General features: G+C 39.8%; 2 protein-coding genes across 3 annotated transcripts in view; both read left to right on the forward strand.

The window, feature by feature from the left end:
• LOC138023921 (transmembrane protease serine 11D-like) overlaps window positions 1-4,854 on the forward strand; it is a 9,062-nt gene extending 4,208 nt beyond the window's left edge. Inside the window, exons 5-7 of one of the 2 annotated variants that reach the window (XM_068871006.1) lie at window positions 33-226; window positions 2,199-2,375; window positions 3,996-4,854. In XM_068871006.1, coding sequence (XP_068727107.1) covers window positions 33-226; window positions 2,199-2,375; window positions 3,996-4,468 — 844 coding nt within the window. In that variant the 3' untranslated portion in view covers window positions 4,469-4,854. The remainder of the gene's footprint in view (window positions 1-32; window positions 227-2,198; window positions 2,376-3,995) is intronic. The other variant, XM_068871007.1, reaches the window with a different exon arrangement.
• A 5,875-nt stretch (window positions 4,855-10,729) lies between these two features.
• The window catches only part of LOC138024682 (vitellogenin-like), a 67,609-nt gene continuing 55,869 nt past the window's right edge, over window positions 10,730-22,469 (forward strand). Inside the window, exons 1-7 of the mRNA XM_068871893.1 lie at window positions 10,730-10,845; window positions 12,285-12,326; window positions 14,651-14,796; window positions 17,005-17,280; window positions 18,284-18,475; window positions 20,002-20,138; window positions 21,811-21,854. Of these exons, the coding sequence (XP_068727994.1) occupies window positions 10,791-10,845; window positions 12,285-12,326; window positions 14,651-14,796; window positions 17,005-17,280; window positions 18,284-18,475; window positions 20,002-20,138; window positions 21,811-21,854 (892 nt within the window). The 5' untranslated portion in view covers window positions 10,730-10,790. The remainder of the gene's footprint in view (window positions 10,846-12,284; window positions 12,327-14,650; window positions 14,797-17,004; window positions 17,281-18,283; window positions 18,476-20,001; window positions 20,139-21,810; window positions 21,855-22,469) is intronic.

Below are 22,469 nucleotides of genomic sequence, written 5' to 3' on the forward strand. Positions count from 1 at the left end.
CGAGGCCTGAAATATTATTTTCCTCTATTCGTAGTATTTCCCCAAGATTGTGGCATTAGAAAGATAAGAACCTCCACGGGCCGACGCTCGAAAAGAATTGTGGGAGGTACCCAGAGTTCCCAAGGAAATTGGCCATGGCAAGCGGCGCTGTTCTATAAAGGAAGTCACTACTGCGGCGGCGCGGTGATATCAAACACTTGGATACTAACATCAGCGCATTGTTTTAGTATCACTGTCTTTATTTCCATACTCTTAAAAGATGATTTTCAGCAAGAGTGAATTAGATAACAGTGTTGTTCTATCACTTTGTGGTCTTGCCCCAACACCGTCGCAAATACATTTATTTTTAGATACAATTTGCGTGCGATACAAACAAAGGGCCGCCAATTTTAACCAATCAGAAGAAGCCATGTCACGCATGACTGCTTTTGGCTTGTTTTTTCAGGGATATGACAACTGATTTTCGCGGGAACGGGTATTCTAAAAATAGACTCATTTGTGACTGTGCTGGAGAGTGGCCCACCCATGCCATAACAACACTCTTTTCTAATTCACTCTTGTTTCCATGAATACAAATTGCGAAATGAATATTTTCCAAGATAACCGTTCACAGTTTGTGGCATCAAATCCGGAGTCAGATCCGAACGAAATTCTTTGAGAACATTTGCAACAAAGAGCTCTGTCATCATCATCATCATCATCATCATCATCATTATCGTCGTCGTCGTCATCTTGATCATTATTACATCATCCTCATAATAATAATAATAATAATAATAATAATAATAATAATAACAATAATAATAATAATAATAATAATAATAATTATAAAATTATGATCAGATGCGCATTCTTAAGTTGTTCTTATTAAAGACCTTAAGCAAGAACGACGACGACGGCTACGAGAACGTTGTCTAAAAATATTATTTCCCGTTCCTGTAATAATTTTGTGATTACTCCAAGTCTCTCGGCATTCAAAGTGTGAGTTCACTTTCCCAGAATAAAATTGATGAGAACGGTGTGGATATTTAGAGAAAAAATTGAAAAGTGGTCGTCAGGTGCTCGCGTCCTCTACATGATGACCTCAAATGTGATCATTTCGAGTCGGTGTCAAAACGAGAAGTGCAAAGAAATGTATCAAAATGTAAAACGCACGTGCAGGGCGTGCAATACTATCGTTTTTGCTAATTAAACCTATTTTTTGTGGCGTCCTCATAGCCGTCATCGTCGTCCTTGCGTGAGCTCCTATCATCATCCTCCTCATTGTCATTTTGATCATTATCAAAATTCTCATATCCGTCGTCGTCATCATCATCGTCGTCGTCATCGTCATTATCATTATCATTATCTTCATCGTTCTCGTCATCGTCCTCGTCCTCGTCATCATCGTCGTCATCGTTATCGTTGTCGTGATCGTTGTCGTGATCGTCATCGTCATCGTCATCGTCATCGTCATCGTCATCGTCGTCATCATTCACTGTCTCGCTGTTAATAACCGGTTTGGTTTGTATGCAAAATCAAAGTGAAAAAAGCAATGATAGGTATATAATTACAGGAAGCCCCGATAATAATATAAAACAATTTTAGCTTCCGAAAAAGCCAAATAAAAAGTGAGGCCGTTAACTTCTCATTGAGAATTTTTTAGCAATTGTTCAAACCTGACTTCCGGATAGAGAGTTTTCCAACGTTTAGGGGCTTCAGACAAAGGCAGAGGTATGACCTTGTGAAGTCGCAATGACGGAGAATGACTGAGATCTCTGTTAGTAAGATTATTGAAGTGCGTTCGACAGTCATTTTGGAAGCAAAGGAGAAGGCCATTTGCGCATACGACGTATCAATGCACGTATGACGTAATTCAAGATGGCGCTGACGAATGAAAAACGAAAATTTGCTGAAGCTTACCCTATGCACAGGATCCCCAAGATTAGAAATTGCGTTCTCCTAATGTCGAATGGTTCATTCAGTTTGGCTTTCCAAGTTACAAATTAAGTAAATGAAATAAAAAACATTGTTTTTGTTTTGAGGGGAAAACTGGAGTACCCAGAGAAAAACCTCTCGGTACAGAGTAGAGAACAAACAAACTCGACTCACGTGTAACGTCAAGTCTGGAAATGGAACCCGGGCGAGCATTGGTGGGAGGCCAGTGATTTGACCACTATGACAGCCCTGCTCTCTTTTCTCTTTTTGTTTATTGCTAGATCCCTATACCTCCAATAATCCAGCAGATTGGACATCAGTTCTAGGAGACCACCGTTTGAGCGAAAGAGATGATCGATTTGAGCAAAGACGGAAGATCGTGAATATCACCGTACACGAGAACTACAAATCCATGTTTTTTGAAAAGATCTACGATACACCGCCCATGAATGACGTCGGTAGGTGTTAGAGGTATCGACATGATTCCCCCCACCCCCCTTACCTTTAGCTAGTAAGCCCTATAGCACTGAGTTCAATCGATATCTGTACGTTGAGTTTAGTGATTATTTCGAAAGCCCTCATTTCAGGCACAGGAGTTGAGGAGGTTCTGGGCTATACAGGCTATGGGCTCTTGACATCCCCAGAAACGGTTTAAAATGGCCAGCCTGTTTATTTATACAACTACAAAACGACTTAGCAAGTTTCACGTGTATCAACGCATTACACTTCTACTTCTGATTGTTACTTGATTCATACTTTATATCATATTTGTTGTAAACTAAATATGATAGGTTTGTATTGTAAAGCGCGCGAGAGCATCTTTCTATGATTCGCGCGCCATAGAATAATTTTATTATTATTATTATTATTATTATTATTATTATTATTATTTATTATTATTATTACTTATTACTTGAGCATTGAAGCTTAAAGAAGTTTACTAGGGACAAGCAACCGCTCTGCACGTGTGGCGTCTCTCTCTGTCGTCGTCTGCAAACCAAGCCATATAATTGGATGAATGTTTCGGTCCATGATTTTTTTGGTGGGGAGGGGGGGGGGGGGAGGGAAGGGAAGGGGAGAGAGAGGTGGGGATGAGGAATGGGGCCGCATATTGTCTTTCCAAAAAGCTCTTTTTTCCAGTGTTAGTGGACAAACCCACCTCTAGTTCTTTTAAAGTATTGATGTACGACGTAGCCTCCTGCGCAAACATTATTGTGACTCGTCACGCAATCGTTCCTTCTGAAAGATTGCGTGACGGGTCACAAGAATGTCTGCGCAGGAGCCGGCTATATACGACGCAGTTCCATTCTTTTTCGGGCATGGGTCCATTATTTCTGTTGCATATTTACTCGTGTCCATTCTTTTCCAAAGCTTTCACGAGAACCGTTGTGATACCTGCGTCACGACCTTCTGATGTTAGTGATTAGTATATGCAATCGAATTGCGTCCGAGGGCATCAAGGATTATTTACACAAGTAATTTCAAAGCTTAGTAACAAAATAGCCAGTTTTTGCGACGAGGGCAATTTAAATATCTTTGAAAATACAAGGTCCTTCATTCACGTGCGATTACTTCTTTAGCACACAAAGAGCAAAATGGTTTTCACCTGACGTACTGCATCTATGTTGGTGCACAGAGCCATAGAGAAAAGAAGTCTTAGGAATTGGACTCTATTATAATGCAAAACATAAGCCATATTTTGCTCTTGCTTTGTGCACCAACATGGCCGTCTCATCACGTGATTGAAGACCATCTATAACGCTTCGTTACCTAGCAATTGTTAACCAATCAGGATCAAGTAATCATGCTTTCACTTACTGGAACCAACGGTGCCCTTGTGTTTAAGAAAAAACGCCCTACGATTCAGTCAATCGGCATTCGGTAATTTGTCTTCTGATATTTTTAGTAATAATTATAGTAACTGCTTATGCATAACTGAGTGGTTCAGCGCACTTCTCTAGGGAACGCAAGCTCTGAGCATGTAAAGTTAACACCGCCCATGTCTAAAAGAACTTCACGGGACTCTATAATAGAAGCTGATGCGAGAAATATTGATCTAGTTCTCTTTTGCATTTCAGCCATTCTTAAGCTCGACAAACCACTTGTTTTCACCAATCACGTGCAGCCACTGTGTTTGCCTCGCACTGATGAAGTTTTCGCGCCAAATGAAGAATGTCATGTAGCGGGTTGGGGTCACACTGAGTGGAATGGGCGTCAAGCAGATGTCTTGCGCGAGATTAAAGTTCGAATTGTGTCACGTGAAGTGTGTAACCTGGAAAAGTCTTACAATGGGACCATTCATGACACCGCCTTGTGTGCGGGATTTCCCAAAGGGGGCATCGACGCATGTGAATATGACAGTGGTGGTCCGCTGGTTTGTGTGAAGTGCGGGCGTCATTACGCGGCTGGTTTGGTTTCCTGGGGTGACGAATGCGGTGCTCCCTACAAATATGGCGTTTATTCGAATCTCACTGTGCTAGAGCCTTGGATTACAGACAGAATCAACAGATTTGAACGGGAAAACGGCAATATTAATGGCTCGAGAGGATAAAAGCCGAGAAGAATTGTTTAATAAAGTGATTTCCTGTTGCAGTGCTGAACATTATTTTTTATCGTTGACTTATTGAAAGGCAAATAGTAATGATCCGCATATTGATAGTACCTCAAAAAGAAGCTATATTTTGAGTTAAGTAGGCTCGACATTTAAAACCATCCGGTGTACATTTTTTTTATCGGTGGATTTCCCTTTAGATTTGTTTGAGACATGGATTTCACGTTGCCTTGAATTCGTAGATCACATAAGACATGGTTTGAGGTAGGTGTTGTCCTCTGATTTCTTTACCAAAGTTTGACTTGTGAACAGACGCAAGGGAAGTACTTTTGCTGTATATAAGATGATTTATAATCAAGAATGAAATATATACATTTTTAAATTTATTTGCGCTAGACTTTGATTGCTCAGCAAAGTCAAACCCCTACAGACCGTCAGAGAAAGAGGCCGACCCCTCACTTACCTACTCCCCATAGGGGCTTCTCACGGCCAATAAAACACAATCAAACGACAGAACAGGGCCTAGTGGTTCAAAAACCGATTAACGCTAATCCTAGATGAAAAAGTAACCAAGGAGTTTATTTCTCTACTCCCAAGTGTTGTTCAACGCTGATACTCGGCAAAAGTTTACATTAGAGGAAGTCCATCTCAGTTGAAAAATAAGAATAAGCAGAAGAAACTTTTACCCACAAGTTGAAAACATGAAAGAAAAGTTTACGCTAATCCTGGATTAAGTTAATCGGCTTTCGAACAACCGGACCCAGAATAACAACTTTTTTTGAGATTCCCAACTGGCCGGAGACGAACCAGTTGGCTATTTACAAGTGCAGCCGAGAAGTTGAACCAGGGACTACCAGGATCAGTTTTAAGGAGTGGTCAGAATGGGTCTTAAAAAAAAACAAGATTCCGCTTTACAACAAGGGGAAATTTATGACCGTATTTAAAGATTTTGACGACGACCTGCTCACATGCACAACAGTAAAAAGTTTATTGTCTGTCTCTACTTCCAATTCATTCATACCAAATCCATTTATAAGATACCGTTCGATTCATCCATATTGTCCAACGCAAACAAGATAGCGATTGATTAAGTTATATTTTGAAGCGGCGTTTGCGCGCGCACATGGAATAAAACGCACGTGCTTCTCGTGCATCAAGCAAAAACATTGCCACCGCACGAGCGTTCTGCACCTGCGTTTCAAATCGTCGCCATTTTTTGTCTTGCCTGGCTCACGACGTAAACGCGAGTAAATGAAAGGTTTTGTGGAGAATTTGAGCATACGGTGATGAATTTTCTATTCTCTTTTACGCCGCGCGCACTAGTTTAATTTCTGCACAGACGTTCTTCAGGGAGACCAAATGACATTCGTCCAACAATGTCACATGTTTTCTATTGTTCTCTCTTACTTTGGATGAGTAAAGTGCTAAGGCTGACAATATGGAGAAGGATTTTTCTTACTTGTGTACAAGCTGCAATTTGTCGTGTTGAAAAAGGTAGGCGTTTTTATTTCCGTAAATATTTCCTTAAAATGTTTTGCATGAGCAAACTTGATTATAAACTAGGAGTAATCATTAATTACGAAGTGCGTTCGTGGAGACGAAATTTGGGTTCTGGAATATGCGATGGAGTACGTATATGATATCTCCTTCCTGGTAAACATCATAATTCGAACGTGAGCATAATGCCTTATTTACATATCGACATATACCTACGAATCAAGAAATTTGCATGCGAGCCAGTATCCAGGGTCCGGCTTCGGAGGAACACATTTATTTCAAATCTTAGCTTAGCAAGAATAGAATTTAATTTACACCTTTGTCTCAAAAGTCCATTTTTACAGTTATGCGCTTAGTTACCTGGCCTATGAATGAAGGTGAGGCTGGAGTTGACTTTGTTTTGATAGAAACCTCTCTGCTTTTCTTATGTACATTCTTACTAACTAGGATGACAACAACAGCATTAACTAAGAAAAGGAGGGAGATCTGTATCACAACAAGGTCAACACCAGCCTCACTTTCATTTAAAGGCCAGGTAACTAAGCACGCAACTGCAAAGAGGTCTATTGCTCCCGATAGTGTAGGGTCCATGTTTGACTAAAGGGCAAAGACCCGATTTCTGCGTCTTGTACTCCAATGCTTTAGCTAAGGTATGATTGTCGCGGGACGTTTATAAAGCAGCAATATCCCAATGGCCTATTTTCACGATAGCGTCATTTGACTACAACTACCAGAATTCAGTTTGTTTTTCTTTTCTTATTCAAATTTTGTATTCCAAGCGGGGTAAAAATAACAATATCTCTAATTAGCATGAGACAAGCAAAACCTGTAGGATTCTGGTACTTGTAGTCAAATGACATCATCATGCAAATGTCTTGCAAACTATTTTGTCTTATTTAGTACCGATTATAGCTTTGTTTTAGTTTCCTTTAAATATTGCATGTTGCCTTGGTACCCGACCACACGACGGCAGGTGCGTTGGTCACAAGGCGAGCCTTCTAATGGACTCTAAACAAAAGATACTCGGCTGCTATCACACTGCTATCATGTGAAACGATTTGTCCCTGAGCCGGCGCACCGGTGGCTCAGTTGGTTGAGCACCGGGCTGTCACGCGGGAGGTCGTGAGTTCAACTCCGGCCGGACCAACACTCAGGGTCTTCAAATAACTGAGGAGAAAGTGCTGCCTTTGTAATTACATCTGCAAATGGTTAGACTCTCTAGTCTTCTCGGATAAGGACGATAAGCCGGAGGTGCTGTCTCATAACCCTTCAATGTTCATAATTCTGTGGGACGTAAAAGAACCCACACACTTGTCGCAAAGAGTAGGACATGTAGTTCCCGGTGTTGTGGTCTGTCTTCTGTGGTGTATCATGGTTGGGAGGGTAAATGCTCGGAGATATTAGCTACACCAAGCTACTCTAAAAATCCGAGGGTAAATAAAGATATATGATATGATGATATGATATCAGGCAGCGTTGCCACGTTAGATTTTTTTGCGGGTATCAAGTAGATTTTGTAAAATTTGGCAAGTATCCATTTGGTTGCGTGTGAGAAGAACGATAGGCCGGGAAGAAAGCCTCTTTCTTATTTACAATTATGACTGAAAAAATCGCGAGCACTTTCGATTCTTTATTTCAAAAAGAGAAAATGAAACCGAAAATAACGCCGTACACTTTCAATCCTATAGCATAAAAATCAAACTTTCCTGGAAGAGGGGGGAGGGGTGGGAGGGTAATCTACAGACCCCTACCCCCTCCCTGCGGCATTCTCGGCCCCTTCCACTTGGGTTTCCGCTAACACTAATTGGAGTACTTTCCCAACTGCATTCGCGACCCCACAAGCTTTAAGTTTCAGATTCCACCAATAGACTCCATGAATAGGCTTTTCACCAAAAACCCACATCTGATCTGAAACTGTTCCAATTTCCTCCCAGTCTGTCGTTTTGCCAGTGCAGAGCTCGGAAACGGGATCAGTCGACCACCCGTGTCGACTACTATGTGCTTCCCTGTTTCAGATCACTTTTCTGCTTCCAAGATCTCGAAAATTCGGGTGGGCGAATTGCGTGCCATAATCCCCTGGATATCTTCAGAAGGAAGGAAGAACTTTGCAAAAATATTTTTTATGTTGTGGTCTTAAGAAATGGTAACAATAGAAACTAGAGTAGGAGTACCTTAGTTTCACAACTGACTTTTCGGGTACGAAATGTTTTTCTTTAACTCTCATCAGATGGCCTTTAGTATATTCAGCCGACGGTGTTTTTCTGTGTTTATTTGTATGATCTACACGTACTGTCACTGTAAAACTTGTCGTATCGAATACTGCCTAAATAATTATGTCAGTCACGCCCGTTAGCAGTTTCTGCTATTAGCACTGAAGATGGATGAAGTTCAATCGAAACGAGTACTAATGTCTTGCTTGCATTAAAGAAAATCGTGTTTCCTCCAGATAATTCCTTGTCCGCTCATCTGCTGACTTTCAATCCGGAAATGTTTGGAAACATGACCCAGATCTTTAATCCTAAAAACAGAACTGATAATGAGCTTTACAACCAACCGATTTATGTCCATCTTCGAAACTCTGTTACAGTTTAAATATAACAGGTCCAGTTTTCTACACTGTGACAGTCATTTAGATAAAAAGTTACAGTACTCATTAATTAAGCTATTGCATCTCACAAGTCAGATAATATCAATATTAGTGAGATGGTATTTACAATGTAAACTTCCCTGATCCAAGCTATTTGCACGCGTTCACACATATGCCATTCATCAATCAAAAGTATTTATGAAAGTCAAATAGACTACTTACTGCACGACTGATGAAACAACACGAAAATGTATATTGGCGTTGTTTTATCACGTCGATTTTCTCTGATCCAACGCTATGCAAGACTTCGAAAGACTTATCGTCCACGGTTTTTGCAAAGGTTTTAAAACCTCAACTTTAATGGAAGTTAAGCAATTAACTAAACTTCTGACCGATCGGTCGATCCACGTTCAGTTCCAGACTCGGCATCGTCTTCATATGAGTTGAGTTTGCTGGTGCTCTACTCTTTTCGAGAAGCTTTTCTTTCGTAAGAAGGAAGGGGGGATTATTATTTTCCCACAAAAAGCAACCTTTGATTAATTTGATATGCTGCTGACCCAATAATTAGCGGTCATTTGTTGTTTATATAAGCAGAGTTTATTTGATTTTGGCTATAAGCTTACGAGCTCCCTCTTTCTTCAAGACTTGGAATTTCGTGCTAAGAGCGAGCCATAGCTTATATTATGCGGCTTTAAACGCAATTTCTAAAGCGCCTTAAAGAAGTTTATATTACTTAATCTACCTATAAGTTCAAAGGTCTAAGTTTGATTTAATCTTCATAATTAATGATCAAGATTGAGATTTGCACTTTAGTTCAATTTTCGCCGTCCAGTACATGCTGTGAAATACAAATCAAATTTGACAGTTTGGACTGATGTATCCTGCAAAAAACAACTCAGCTAAGGAATCTAAAAGATGACAATTTAGTGTTTGGAAAAGTGTCAAATTCTGAGAAAGTCTCAAGCCATCTCGATTCACGTACTCTGAATTGAGGTCTGGCATAGGCACCAATTAAGATTAAGAATGTTCAGGGGTTGATTTTATGTTCTTTTTCTTTCGATTTTCTCTCGTTTGGTTTCAGTCATAGGGAATTTTTTCAAACAATGTTATTAATTAAAGCTACTCCTTGAATCATCCTCAATTTTCATATGGTGACAGATAAGCTGTCAAGTGCCTTCTAACGTGTGCGGACATGATTGTATGGCGGAAATTTCAATAAACATCTACTTTCATAAAAGAAATGGAATCCTCCAGCTGAAATTTTAATGAAACAAGACAGTTTCAAAAAATACGAGAGGTTAACCCATTGGAATGTTCAATTGGCCTTTTTTGGAATTAAAATATCCATAGAATTCAATTAGCAGATAAGAAAACAAGTGCAGAGTTGATCCAAAATTCCCAAAGAAGAAAAAATGTAGAGCCTAATTACTCTGTCTTTCTATTAAAAATAGAGTTGATAAACAAAAATGAGGTGTTTAAAACCCGAAATTTGTTCTGGCCTTCCCTACGTTAGCTACGCAGAACATTCTTAACCCAGGCCCTCGTTGCATATATATTTTGGTCACTTGCTAAACTTGGGCTACCTGTGCCTTTATAAAGGCCATCAGCTCTGATAACAAAAACCCACGAAGGTTTGAAGTTTATTTTCACTGAAGTTTACAATGTTCAATCGATATAAGAGGAAAGACTAATCTTTGTGAAAAGCTAGTTGTGTGAAGTGCCCGCCAGATAACAAGAAGAAGAAAGAACTTTTATTATCAACCGATACTGAAAGAGGTCAAACGTTACTGCACGAGCATATCATTTTGCAGATTATCCTGAAAAAAATCATAAGAAAAACATTACTTCTTCCGAGTCCAAAGATTGTTAATAACAAGTTAAGGCACATCATGCATAAAACACGTGAGTTCACAAGAGCTCTCTGTAAAATCTGGATAGAGATTCCTTTATGACGTCGTCTCTGAAATGGCCAACTACAAAGACACTTGTTTAAAAAACGGTTTAATGAAAAACTATCATCAAGTCTTTGACGTGCATGTTGATTTCTGTCAGGGCTTCTGTTTGTCTCTTGGACTTAAAGCTGTTTGATCAAAGGTTATCAAGAACTGTTTTTTTAGTTTCCGAGAATTTCATCAAGATGCAGATTTAATTTCTTTGTTGTTGACCCTTGCTCTACTATAAATACCCGAGGTATATTGGGACAAGCCTTGTTGGACGCGTAGCCGGGTTCGCAGCAAGATGAAAGTTTTCGCTCTTCTCTTGTTTGCCGGAGTTTCGCTTGCAGCTTTTCGAGGTACGTCATTTCGTTGTTCCTAAATATTAACACATTCACTATTTCTTAATTAATTAAACAGTAGAGGGACGAGCCCTTCGGAAAACTTGAGAATTAAAGTACATGGGTCCTTTGCGAAAGTAGTTCTCCAAAATGGTAGGACAATATAACAGACTGAGGAAGTACTTGAATGCGGAACAATATCTCTCTGTACACAAGAAGATTTTACTGAGGAAAACACCAGGGGCACCCAACGATAATCTTCGGTGAATTACGTGTTCGGGAGAGTAAAACTTTACTAAGAATTTCGGTTCTACGTTGGCAAACAGCTACAGATTTATTTACTAATACGTCACCTAAAAGATTCGCCACCAGGGAAAAGTAATCCCTTACGTTTGCGGAAGGGGTATTTTTGCAATTTTTGGCACTTACAAAGGTCACCTACCATTTTCGGGTGAGCAAATGGTTCAGTTGGAAGCTCTGAGAAGGTAACGATCAGCTAGCAATTTCTGTAATGAAGATATAATTCCCTAAAATTTTCGGACACTTCAATTTTCAGCTAAGATATCCGAACGGATCAAATTCTTCTAGGTGATAAAAAATCTCTTTAGACAGTCTTTATACATTACAAGGAGCCTAGAAACGTCTCCCAAAGGCTTTTAGCTTAATGTACTCGTTGGGTGCTCTTGCAACATGCAAAAGTGAGATGTAAGACTTCATGGGAGGCCGAAGAAAGTTCGCTCACGCAAAAAAGTAAGAATGAGTTTATTATAGGGTGCCGACAAGCATGGAAAAGTTGGCGTTAAGAACTGAAGGCAGCCACATCAAACAAGTTATGCAATCCTCCCAAAAATTCAGTCCAATGCCTTAATTGTGTTCACTGCGCCATGATAGGTTTATCTCGACAGATACACTACATAGTAATGCAACTAGTTAAGTGAAATAAGAGATCATAGATATCAACTAAAATTACAGTTAATGGGTATAATTTTCTCATTCTTCAACGGTGAAAACAACTTAGAGAGAGAAAATTGAGAGCTTGAATACTTCGTTTTTGCAACTTAAAAAAATGTCGAGTTTTTCTACTCGACAACCTTTTGTAACGTTTCCTGAGTAAAAACCTCAGCTCATTTCTTAAATTGCATAGCTCTTAGCCCCGTTGCGTTTGTGTGCGGAAACGTTTAAAAAAGCAAGCTATATCACGCTTCACAGTTTTATTAACTTCCGGTGCTTTTCTTTGGTAGAAAACAAGAACTACCTCGCGCCTCCATCTGACAATAACTTAATGAATTAATCAATTTTTCACTGATCTGGGCCGTAGCCATGAACCTGAGCTTCAAAGAAATATTTTAGTATCGTTTAATCTTTACGTGGCTCACTTTTCTTTCTCAGCAGAAACTTCATAACATAAAAACAATCATGTCAGCTATATTCCCTTTTGATGATGATTTCTTTCCTAGGTGAAGAAGGGCTAAAAGTTTCAGCGGACCTGCACCTCAAAGGTAAAGAAAGACACGCCCTTTCTGCGTAACCATAGTCAAATTTGAGAACTTCGGTCATCATCAAAGAAGCTAAATTAATGCACAGCTAATTAACTGATTTATAGTTCGATAAACTCGAAATGAAGATTCATTGCATTATGTTATTATATCACCTTTATCATTAACTCCATCATTTGATCTAGCTGTTTCACTTAGTTCCCTTCTCATCGCACTGAGGCTTTGTACAATCTGATTGAAGACAACCGTGAATATGTATCTTGGAGCCTCTTGATCTATATGCTGATCTAGCCTTAATTTAATTCCAATTCATTTGAGGCTGTATAGTCTCCGTGAAACTGGTTTTCAATGTTGGAGTCGACATTAGCTTAAAAAGTTAAGAAGCTTACGGATTAAAAGGGAGGATCTAAAATTAAATACGATGAAGATGTTTGGCCTTTTTCTCGGGGGTTGAAGCAAGAATAATTGGGTATTCATGCCATTATTCCTGCTGGAAAATTTTCGCTATTCCATTATTCAATTAAAAAAGAATTCATTGTTCTGTTAAAAAAATCTACTTATTCCGGTCGACAAATCGATTATTCCACAAGGAAGTCATTATTCCGTTAGTTTCGCTCCACAAGATTTCCGTTCCATTAGTCTTCTTCATCCTGCGACTTTCTCCCTTGACTGAAATAGAGAAAGGAAACTGCGAGTCTAACTCCATCTTATCACAAATCACACTTGACCTCGCTTCCTAATTCAACTGATTCCCACACAGTGAGACAAGTTCTATTTGCTAAATAAACTGCCTAAGAACAAATAAAGAAAGGAAATTCCTCAAAAGTATAAGGTATCTTGTTTTCCTGGTGTGGATTGAATTGTTGCGCATCAATTATGGAAAAAGATGAATATCAATGATTCGACCTGAGAAAATCGTATCTTTATCTTAGCAGAACGGTAGAATTGTGCAATTTTTCATTATCCTGAGGCAATAACGGGCCAAGGATATATAGGCGAAGTTCTTACAACAAAGAAGCCTTTCTTTCTCATTTCGCAATTCTAGGAAAGCCAGTGAACTCGGGAATTTGTAACTCAAGCAGGGATAATTCGTAACACCCACTTGTCCTTTTGAGAGCAGCTTTGAAAAAATGAAAAGAATCACCTTTTACTAATACACTCTTTTTTTTATAACGGAATGTCTAAGTTTTTGGCAGAGGCTGTCGTGAACGTTCTTAATTTTTTTGCGATTTCTGCGCAGCTCAATGAAAACGTGCTTTAAAAACATGTTCATAAACTGACGTTGCGTGGTATGCTCAGTTCGACTACAATGTATCATGCAATAAGGAATTAAACCACGTTGTTAATGTTGCCAAAATGAATTAGTTGTCCTGTTAATTAGACCACAGGGTAACATTTCTTTCGAGGCCTTATGCGTCCCATGGTGCAAAAAGGACTGATGATGATGATGATGATGATGATGAAACATTTCTTCCACCTGTTATTTTTACTACTCACAAAAGGAGCAAGTGCAGTGAGCATTTCTGACTCTCAGCCTGGGCATATTCTGAAAATTTCGATAAGAACTTAGCCTTACCTGATTCTTATAAAAAGGTTCTTATTAATTTAAGACAGAGCGTATCAATTTCCTTCACCTTTCCAACCTTTCTTCAGCGGTATGCCGGACACTTCAAAGTTGTTCATTTCCGCTGTGCGTGTCTTGGACCTCGCTATTAGCGGTTTATTAATTGATTGGTTTGTTTCTCCATGGTTCCAATCCACTTAATCCACATCGGATTAAATTTTAAGCCTTTTAACAAATCCGCATTTAATCACAATCTTTGTTTTTCAATTTCCGCCGGTTAATTATTGGGTCATGTGAGGCTGTAAACCGAAAGAGAGATTTATTCTAAAAAAAGACATTTTGTTATTCTTATAAAGAAGTGCTTTGGATAACACTTCACTATTTTCAAGAATAAGTGTAGTGTTCATGAAAGGGATATGGACAAGATTGACGTTCCCAATTCGTAGGGTTGAGATTTAAGACTTTTAACAAATTGCAGGTTTACTTAACGACCAAAAATTAAACTGATTAATAAGAAATGCTACTGTTCTGCTCGAACAAAGGAAATCGATCGAAATCGAAAATTGATCCTCTTGCCAGAACCAGTGTGGACCTAAGCATCCGGTTTTAGTTTACCACTCGAAAACGAGCTTCTCTTCTTTTCCTGTTGACAATTCCGACGGGTAGGGTGGGGTGGCACTGTCATTGGACGAACCTACATTTGCCCGAGCAACTCAATCACTTCCTCCTTCTCGTAACAATGCAGTTGTTGAATACCTTCTAGGATACCAGCCGTTAAACACCTACAAGTATCAATATGAGGCTTGCCTGACCAGTGGATTTCCGGACACCGAGCAGCAATACGCAGGATTGAAGATCGTCTGTGATACGGAGTTTTACTTTGGAGGAGACGACTCGGCTTTTCTTAAGGTGAATATGCTAGGGTATCCAAAATCCAGCATTTTTATCACGGTCAGTGTAAAACGCAGACTGCAGACAGCAGACCGGGGGTAAAATGCCGACTGAGGTTATAACGTAACTGTTGAAAAAGCCCAGACCCATTAGAAATGCTAACAGTTATGCCTAAATATTGTTTTAGGCCTAAGTAGGCCTAATGTTAGCATTTCTAAGAGGTTTGGGCTTTTTCAACAGTTACGTTATAACCTCAGTATGCATTTTACCCCTGGTCTGCAGTCTGCAGTCTGCAGTCCTTCTTTTACACTGACCGATTTAGAGGGAGGACTGGGGATAGCGTTCACTTGATCCCCAAACGGGACGGGATTGTAATATCAAGATGGCGGATGTCTTACCTATGCGATCCTTGCGGAAAAAATCCTTCCCATCGCGATCCTGAAGCATCTTGTTGCGAAAACGGGTAAAAATGATCATATTTTTAAAGTTCTAGCCGTGTATTAGCGTTTTGAACATGCATTCCGTTCTACATGATGTTTTTAAGAAGCTATAAATTCCCCCAGGTCCTACGATAAGGTCTAGGTCCGGCATATGCATAATTGGTATGTTTCTATTGGTTATCATGGTAGGAATCCTTGGGGAAACTGCTGAATACCCTGCCACCATTTTAAGCATTCAGAGGCGTTTTTTGAAGAATAACGCAATGAGATGATTGTTTTACTCCTTTTATGTGCAAATAAGTGGTGGGTATTTAGCAGTGAAGCTGAACGTGTTTTCAGAGAGTGCCGACAAAAAATCTGCGGCGAAGGAATCTTAGTCATCCATTGCCCAGGGTTGGATGATAAACGCATGTCCTATTTTTTTCTCCAGTCGTAGCTAATGTAGCCTATTTTTGTTCATGTTCACTTTTTCGTGCGTAATGCTTATTTTCATCGAGGAAAACATTGTAAATTCTGATGTTGAGTTTGTCAGGTTTTGTCACAGGCAACCCAGTCAGCGTAAGCATTTGTAGGGTTTATATGGGAAACATGAAATCCTAGTTTACAGCAACAAAAGTAAATAAAATAAACTTGTACTTTTATTGCACCTTGTGTCCTAAGTGAGTTGATTTGAGACGTTCTGGGCTAGTTATGAAATTTGCTCCTATTCTTCACTAAAAGAAGACAAGACTGGAGAATCAGAACTTCTGAAGCCAGTGATCATTCCGCGATCGAGGATGATTTAATCCGAAAAATCGCCTTGATTCGGCCTTTTGTCCACCCTCACATGTAGATTGATAAAAAATTATATAGTAAAAAGCCCCAGAGTCCAAAAACAATTTCCACATGCTTAGAGAACAACCCATTTTTCACAAAGGACCCGCCACTTTTTCCCGCTTAAAAGAGCATTTTGGATTCATACGTGACTTGACCGTTGGAGGCAATGGCTTAGCAGTCTGGCCTGGTGACAGTTTCACTTTTCTCCAGGGGTAGGAATCCAAGATCAAACTTTGTCAATCTGGAACTTTCTCTAGTCCTACAAATCATAACATTGACTTTGCATTTGAATTATGAGTTTGGGTCGCCTGTGGTTTTGTCACCTCAGATATTGTACAATCAGTATAATTTATTGTACCCATAATATCGGCCCTTCAGGGTAGACTGGGTTCCCAGTTTACATTTAAAAAAAAACTTCCTAGGGGTTCCCCTCCCCTGAACTCCTTTCACCATTGGGTAGACCTGTAAAGCGAGTTTGAAAAAGCAGATTGAACATTTGGGGCCAGTTGTTCGAAGCCTGGTTAGCGCTAACCGTTGGTTAAAAGGAATCAAAACCTATTAGGTTTCCATGGTATTTAACGCTGGCTAGCACTAATCATGCTTCGAGCAACCCGGGCTTGGTCGCTAACCAAGTTGAACTCACCTAATTGCTATTAACACTATGCATGTTCTTCGGCCCTTTACACTTTTTTTTAATTTGGAGTTTCCTTGGCTAATAAGTGAAGTCTCAGGCAGCTCACTTTAAGGATGTAAAAGAAATAATTCAAACTACATGTAAACAGAACATGGTAAATTATGTTGACTGGTGGATGGCAAACCAGTTGGCTTAATTTACCAGACATGTTAAAGTTGAATTTGGGAGCTCCGAAAGAAATATTATGCAGCAAGTTCAAATCCCATGCCCCAACTTTTTGATCACATCGCCACTTGAACTTGAACTTGTAAACACGTATTCATGCATTTTTTGCAGATCAAGAATCCTCAACTTTTTGAGGTGAATGGCACATCTGAGAGCTGCAGTTCGGAGTCGCTTAAGATCTCCCCAGTGACAGAGGAACTAGCTCCTTTGCTTGAAAAACCGATCAAATTTCAGTACAGAGATGGCAAGGTTAAAAGCATCTACTGCAGTGATGATGAACCAGAGTATGTTCTCAACATCAAACGTGGAATCTTGTCCCTTATCAACCACAACTTCACCAGGCCTGAGGAAGATGACGTTGAGCCAAGAATGTATAAGAACTGGGAGGTAATGATTAAAGTAATGGCAGATTTGATGTGAGACTAACACTAGAACTTAATTCACACAATCTGGGGAAGAACGGCCACAATCACCCTGCACCATTTAGAGCAATGGTAGCAGTGAATATTAAGTATTTAGGAGCAGGGATGATGCAGTTGTGAATTCAAAGAAGTCGCTCGCCTCCCACCAATGTGGGCTGGGTTTGATTCCCAGACTCAGTGTCATATGTGGGTTGAGTTTGTTGCTTCTCTACTATGCTCCGAGAGGTTTTTCTCCGGGTGCTCCGGTTTTCCCCTCTCTTCAAAAACCAACATTTGACTTCATTATGTGTTTATTTGATTTCATTTGATTTCTGTTCCTTGTCCCAACTTAGTGCCTCAACGCTCAATACACTTGACACTTAAATAAAGTTCCTTATCATTATTTTAATTATTGTTATTGACAATGACAATGATGTTGTTCAGAAGAACACCAACCACAATGACAAGGACAGCTACAACAGTCAGTGGTGGATCTAGGAATTGAGAGAATCAAAGTATATACACTTTGACAAAAGTCCACACCCCAGTTGTTCAAAGGGTGGATAGCGCTATCTACTGGATAACTCAATTAGTTTTGCTAGTGTTTATCTGCTGGATAGTGATTTGTCCGGTGGATAGCGTTATCCACCTTTTGAACAACCAAGGCCAGACAGTTTAAGTTTCCATTTTGACTTTGTTTTTGTTTTGCATTAATAAAAATGTTCATGTCAGGATAAAAAGTATCTGTTCCTGCAGAGATAGAATACAATAAAAAGCAGATAAATACAGAAAAAAGGAACCAAAATACTCCCCACCCCCCCCCCTCGATCTACCCCTGACAGTACTGATGACATTTAATGATGATATAACGGTTCTGTTGACTCACTGTGAAGCGAATGGCTCCAAAAATGCCATTAATAATAATTGGATATAGATTTAGCTTATATATGGATTTTAAAAAAAAAGTTCTCACTCCTTTTCTAATGCAGTATGGGTCGTATGGACTGTGTGAAAACTTGTTCGATGTACAACACCTGACTCTGCCTGAAACAAGCAACATTGGTGAAATGAGGATCTCCAAAATTCTAAACCTGGAAAGCTGCAAAGAAAAACCATATGTCATGGCTAACGGGAACACTGGCATTGGATGCTTGAACAACAGTTGTAACATCATTGATAAGGTAAAGTAAACTTGAATGCTGCTGATGTTTTAATGGGCAGGTACGAAACACAGGTCACAGGTCTTGTTCACAGGTCTCCGTGTTACCAATACAGAAACAAACCTAAACATTCATTACAGCTTACCTTCGGCCTACGTGTAAAAACAACAAAGAATCACTTCAGTGAACTTCAGTGGTCATTGGCAACAAAACTACAGCATTACTTTTTAGGGTTTTCATTGATGCAACCTCCGTCTTTTAGTGTTTTGAAATTGGACTATGTGCCATTGGTTCATTGTCAATCAAATGCACACACACTCATTGATTAACTTTTTAACCCCCTGTTACATGACATGCCACTAATGTCCAGAAGTGTACCTAATTAGTTGCACACATAAGGGAGTCAGGATGGCTTAGTCCAGTTATCAACTGTGCGTTCCACCTCTGTGACCCTGGGTTACAACCCTCGGCTCCGAGGTTCCATGTGGGCTGTCAGTTTCAGTCTATCTCAATCTGACTCTGTGGGTTTTTCTTTTAGTTCTCCAGTTTTCTTTCCCTCATCAAAATCAATTCTCAGTGAATTATATCCGGCTGTAGGCGGATACCCCCGATAGGGATAACCTCTGCTATCCTTACCATTCATTGAATTGAATGAATAAAGCTGGTTTTACTTACAATCAAATTTGACATCCAACACAAAGTGTCCCTTTAATTCTGAGCCTTTGCTGTACCTATTTCCAACAATAAGGTGAGGGTAAAGGTTAGCGTTACTTTTTAGCTTCTAATTGTAAATGGAGCTGTTTATCCTTACTCGAGGGGCAGTATTTGGGAGGCACTTTTTGATGTTAATTGTCTGTATTTCGAGACACGAGTGATGTTGAATATGGTGAAAAGAGCAAGGGGACACTTCGTGACGTTTATATAGAAATTCCCATGCATCGATTTAGGAGCATTTATGGACATATCTCCATGTTGTCGACAGAAGCTAGCAAGATGTGGTGCTCAGAAACATTACAGAGCAACAGGGTTCATTACCTGGATGTTAACGGCATGACTATCCTGGGGGTGGGGTGGAGGGTAGGGTTGAGGGGAAGGGGTGGGGATAGAGGGTGAAGGGTACTAGACACACGCTAACACCAACCCGGTGTGGCCAACACATCACACATGGGCACAACCATTTCACCCGGTCAATTAGCAGCCATGGACAGCTGTTTCGGCCTTTTGGGCCTCATCAGCATGGCGTAGCTAACATACCAGACTGGGATAAATGGTTCTGCACATGCATGATGTGTTGGCCACACCAGGCTGCTGTTAGCATGTGTCACCTTGCTTGTATTGTTATAGCTGAAACAACCCAGACCTTTTTTAATGCTAACCTTTAAGGCTTAAACACTAGATAATGACAAGACCTAAGGTTATCATTTTTGTAAAGGTTTGGGTTGTTTCAGCTATAGTACCTCTCACCCCCGGAATAGTCATGCTGGAACATTAACACATGTAGCGTCATGAAAATTAATGTGTCGCAATATTATCTGTTTCCTCTTTAGCCCTTGAAGATCTCCATAACTACAGCATGCGATATGTTAGGAAAGGAAAGCAACTTTATGGTTAGGATGTGTGAGACAGTGAGCAACTATGTCTACGCACCAACACAGATGAAGGGCAGTGCAGCAACCAGGGTCAAGTAAGTTTCGGTATTATTCACTGTCTATTTGAGCTAACTTGGCTATTTACATTGAGACTGAATACTTGCAGTTTGATTAACTTAAGTGAAGTGAAGTGGTGCATTTATATAGCGCCCTTATCACTAACGTCTCAAGGGCGCTTTACAATGATTAATTTACCCCCAGCGGACTGGAAGCATATACAGGTGCAAATTGCAGCCGCTTCTAAGCAGTCCATGCATGCTGGTACTCATTTTGCCGACCTCGGAAGGATGGAAAGCTGAGTGAACTTTAGCAGGAAAGAAGGTCGCCAAATATTCCAGTCTCGGCAGAACCGGGAATGGAACCCGGGACCTTAGGGTTGGAAGGTAGAGATCTTACCACTGCGCCAACCCCTCCGCTAAAAGTGCAATTAGTCTTGCATGGTTCATTTGCAAAGCTCTTAAATATTTGCTGACATTAAAAGTTCTTGATTAAGCTCTGTCTTGTGATTAGGCTCAGAAGATTAACATCTTCAAGAAATAATAAGTCATTGGGGACTAGAGTGAGGAGTAAGCCAGCGAGCCTTGGAGTCATGCAAGTCGTGCAATCCAACATGGCGAGCCATGCGTGTCAACATGCGAGTCACCCAGTTATTGAAAGCTAACCGTTTTAAAATGGGTGCTTAGACTTAAATACTGTTTTCAGTGCTATTTGAAATGGGTGCTTAGACTTGAATGCGAGACTCGCATAGATGACATGACTCGCTGGCTTGCAGATTATCCAGCCCCGGAGGCTGCTTCAGGAGTGAAAATGAAAGTAAAAAACTTTATTTAATTTTGGTGGTAAAACAATATGGCCCACTGAAGGCTAGTTGTTTAAAGCAAATAGTTACAGGTAAAAATAATAATAACACAAAGACGTCAATACAAATTATAACACCTGGTTACTAATTATAGCATTTCTAAAAGTCTTCAAAATAATATTGCATGAAGTTCTCATTTCATCCAAAGTATCAACAATGTGCTCACATTCTACCTTCTCCTCAAAAACCTAGGGGTACTTACAGTAGCTACTAAGAATAAACTACGCTGTTCATCAGCCCATTCAGGAACCAATGCAGTCATCTTAGACATTAGGGGCTGGAAGCTATTGTTTATAAACCTCTTTCACCCAAGCTGCCTGCATTGGTGAGACAGTACATGTAGCTAATCACAAGACAGAGTAGGTAGTTATTAAGGTACACAACAATGTCACTCTTAGCAAGGAAATATTTACAGGGAACATAGTTTTGGAGGGATTTGAATGAGTTAAAATTGAACTGGATGAAAACTTATTCCAGAAATAGAAAGAGCATCTTTACTTTTATATTAGTAACCCTGCAAAGTTTCAGCATATCAGGAGTAATATCAGCTGAGAAAAAGAAAAAAAATTAATGAGAAATTTACAGGCATTTGTATGATTGTAACTGTTACAATGACAAAAATTAATGTTAATGATGATCAATAGGAACAAAAATTGAACATGTCAAATTTAATTGTAACATATTACCTTTTTCCTTCCAGTACTGGGTAGCTTATAAATACATTTAAATTTACGAAGGAACCTCAATAATTATATTAAGCTTATTATTTAGTGTGATCTCCAAAATGCATGTTAGAATTATTGCTCCATGATTGCCATGTGTGAATAATATTTTCCTCTTGCAATCAGGCAAACCATAAAATTCGTGGATGTTGAATTCGGATCTCAACAGTGTAAGTTGCTGAGACATTTTGTTTTTCTTTGAGTTTAGAGCTAATGCACTCACATTTTAATTGTTGAGTGGCAAATGGCATGACTATTCCGGGGGTGGGGGAAGGGGTGAGGGGTGAGGGGTGGGGGCGGGGTTTGGGGGTAGGGGGTGGGATGTAGGGGGTGAAGGGTACCATAGCTGAAACAACCCAAACCTTTACAAAAATGCCAACCTTTAAGGGAGTCAGTCAAATTCTGGTTTCATCGACTGTGGGCGAACAGCAAATTTAAGGGTCGTGATGGCTATATATATATACATACATATATAGCCATTTGACTTGATTTGTGTTAATTGTTAATTTCAATTTACAGTGTCCCCAATTAGTGCTTCAGCGCTAGAACGACTAGACACTTAAATAAAGTTCCTTTCCTTTCCTTTTCCCTATATATATATATATATATATATTTAACTTCGCCAGTTAAGCTGACAGAGCACCACAACAGCTTGTGCCAATTACTGTGGCCCCTTCTTTACCCTCCCAACCATGATACACAACAGAAGACAGACCACAACACCGGGAACTACATGCCCTACTATTAGCGACAAGTGTGTGGGTTCTTTTAAGTCCCACGGGATT

Source organism: Montipora capricornis, chromosome 11, assembly GCF_036669925.1.
Source record: "Montipora capricornis isolate CH-2021 chromosome 11, ASM3666992v2, whole genome shotgun sequence".
NCBI classification, from domain to species: domain Eukaryota; kingdom Metazoa; phylum Cnidaria; class Anthozoa; order Scleractinia; family Acroporidae; genus Montipora; species Montipora capricornis.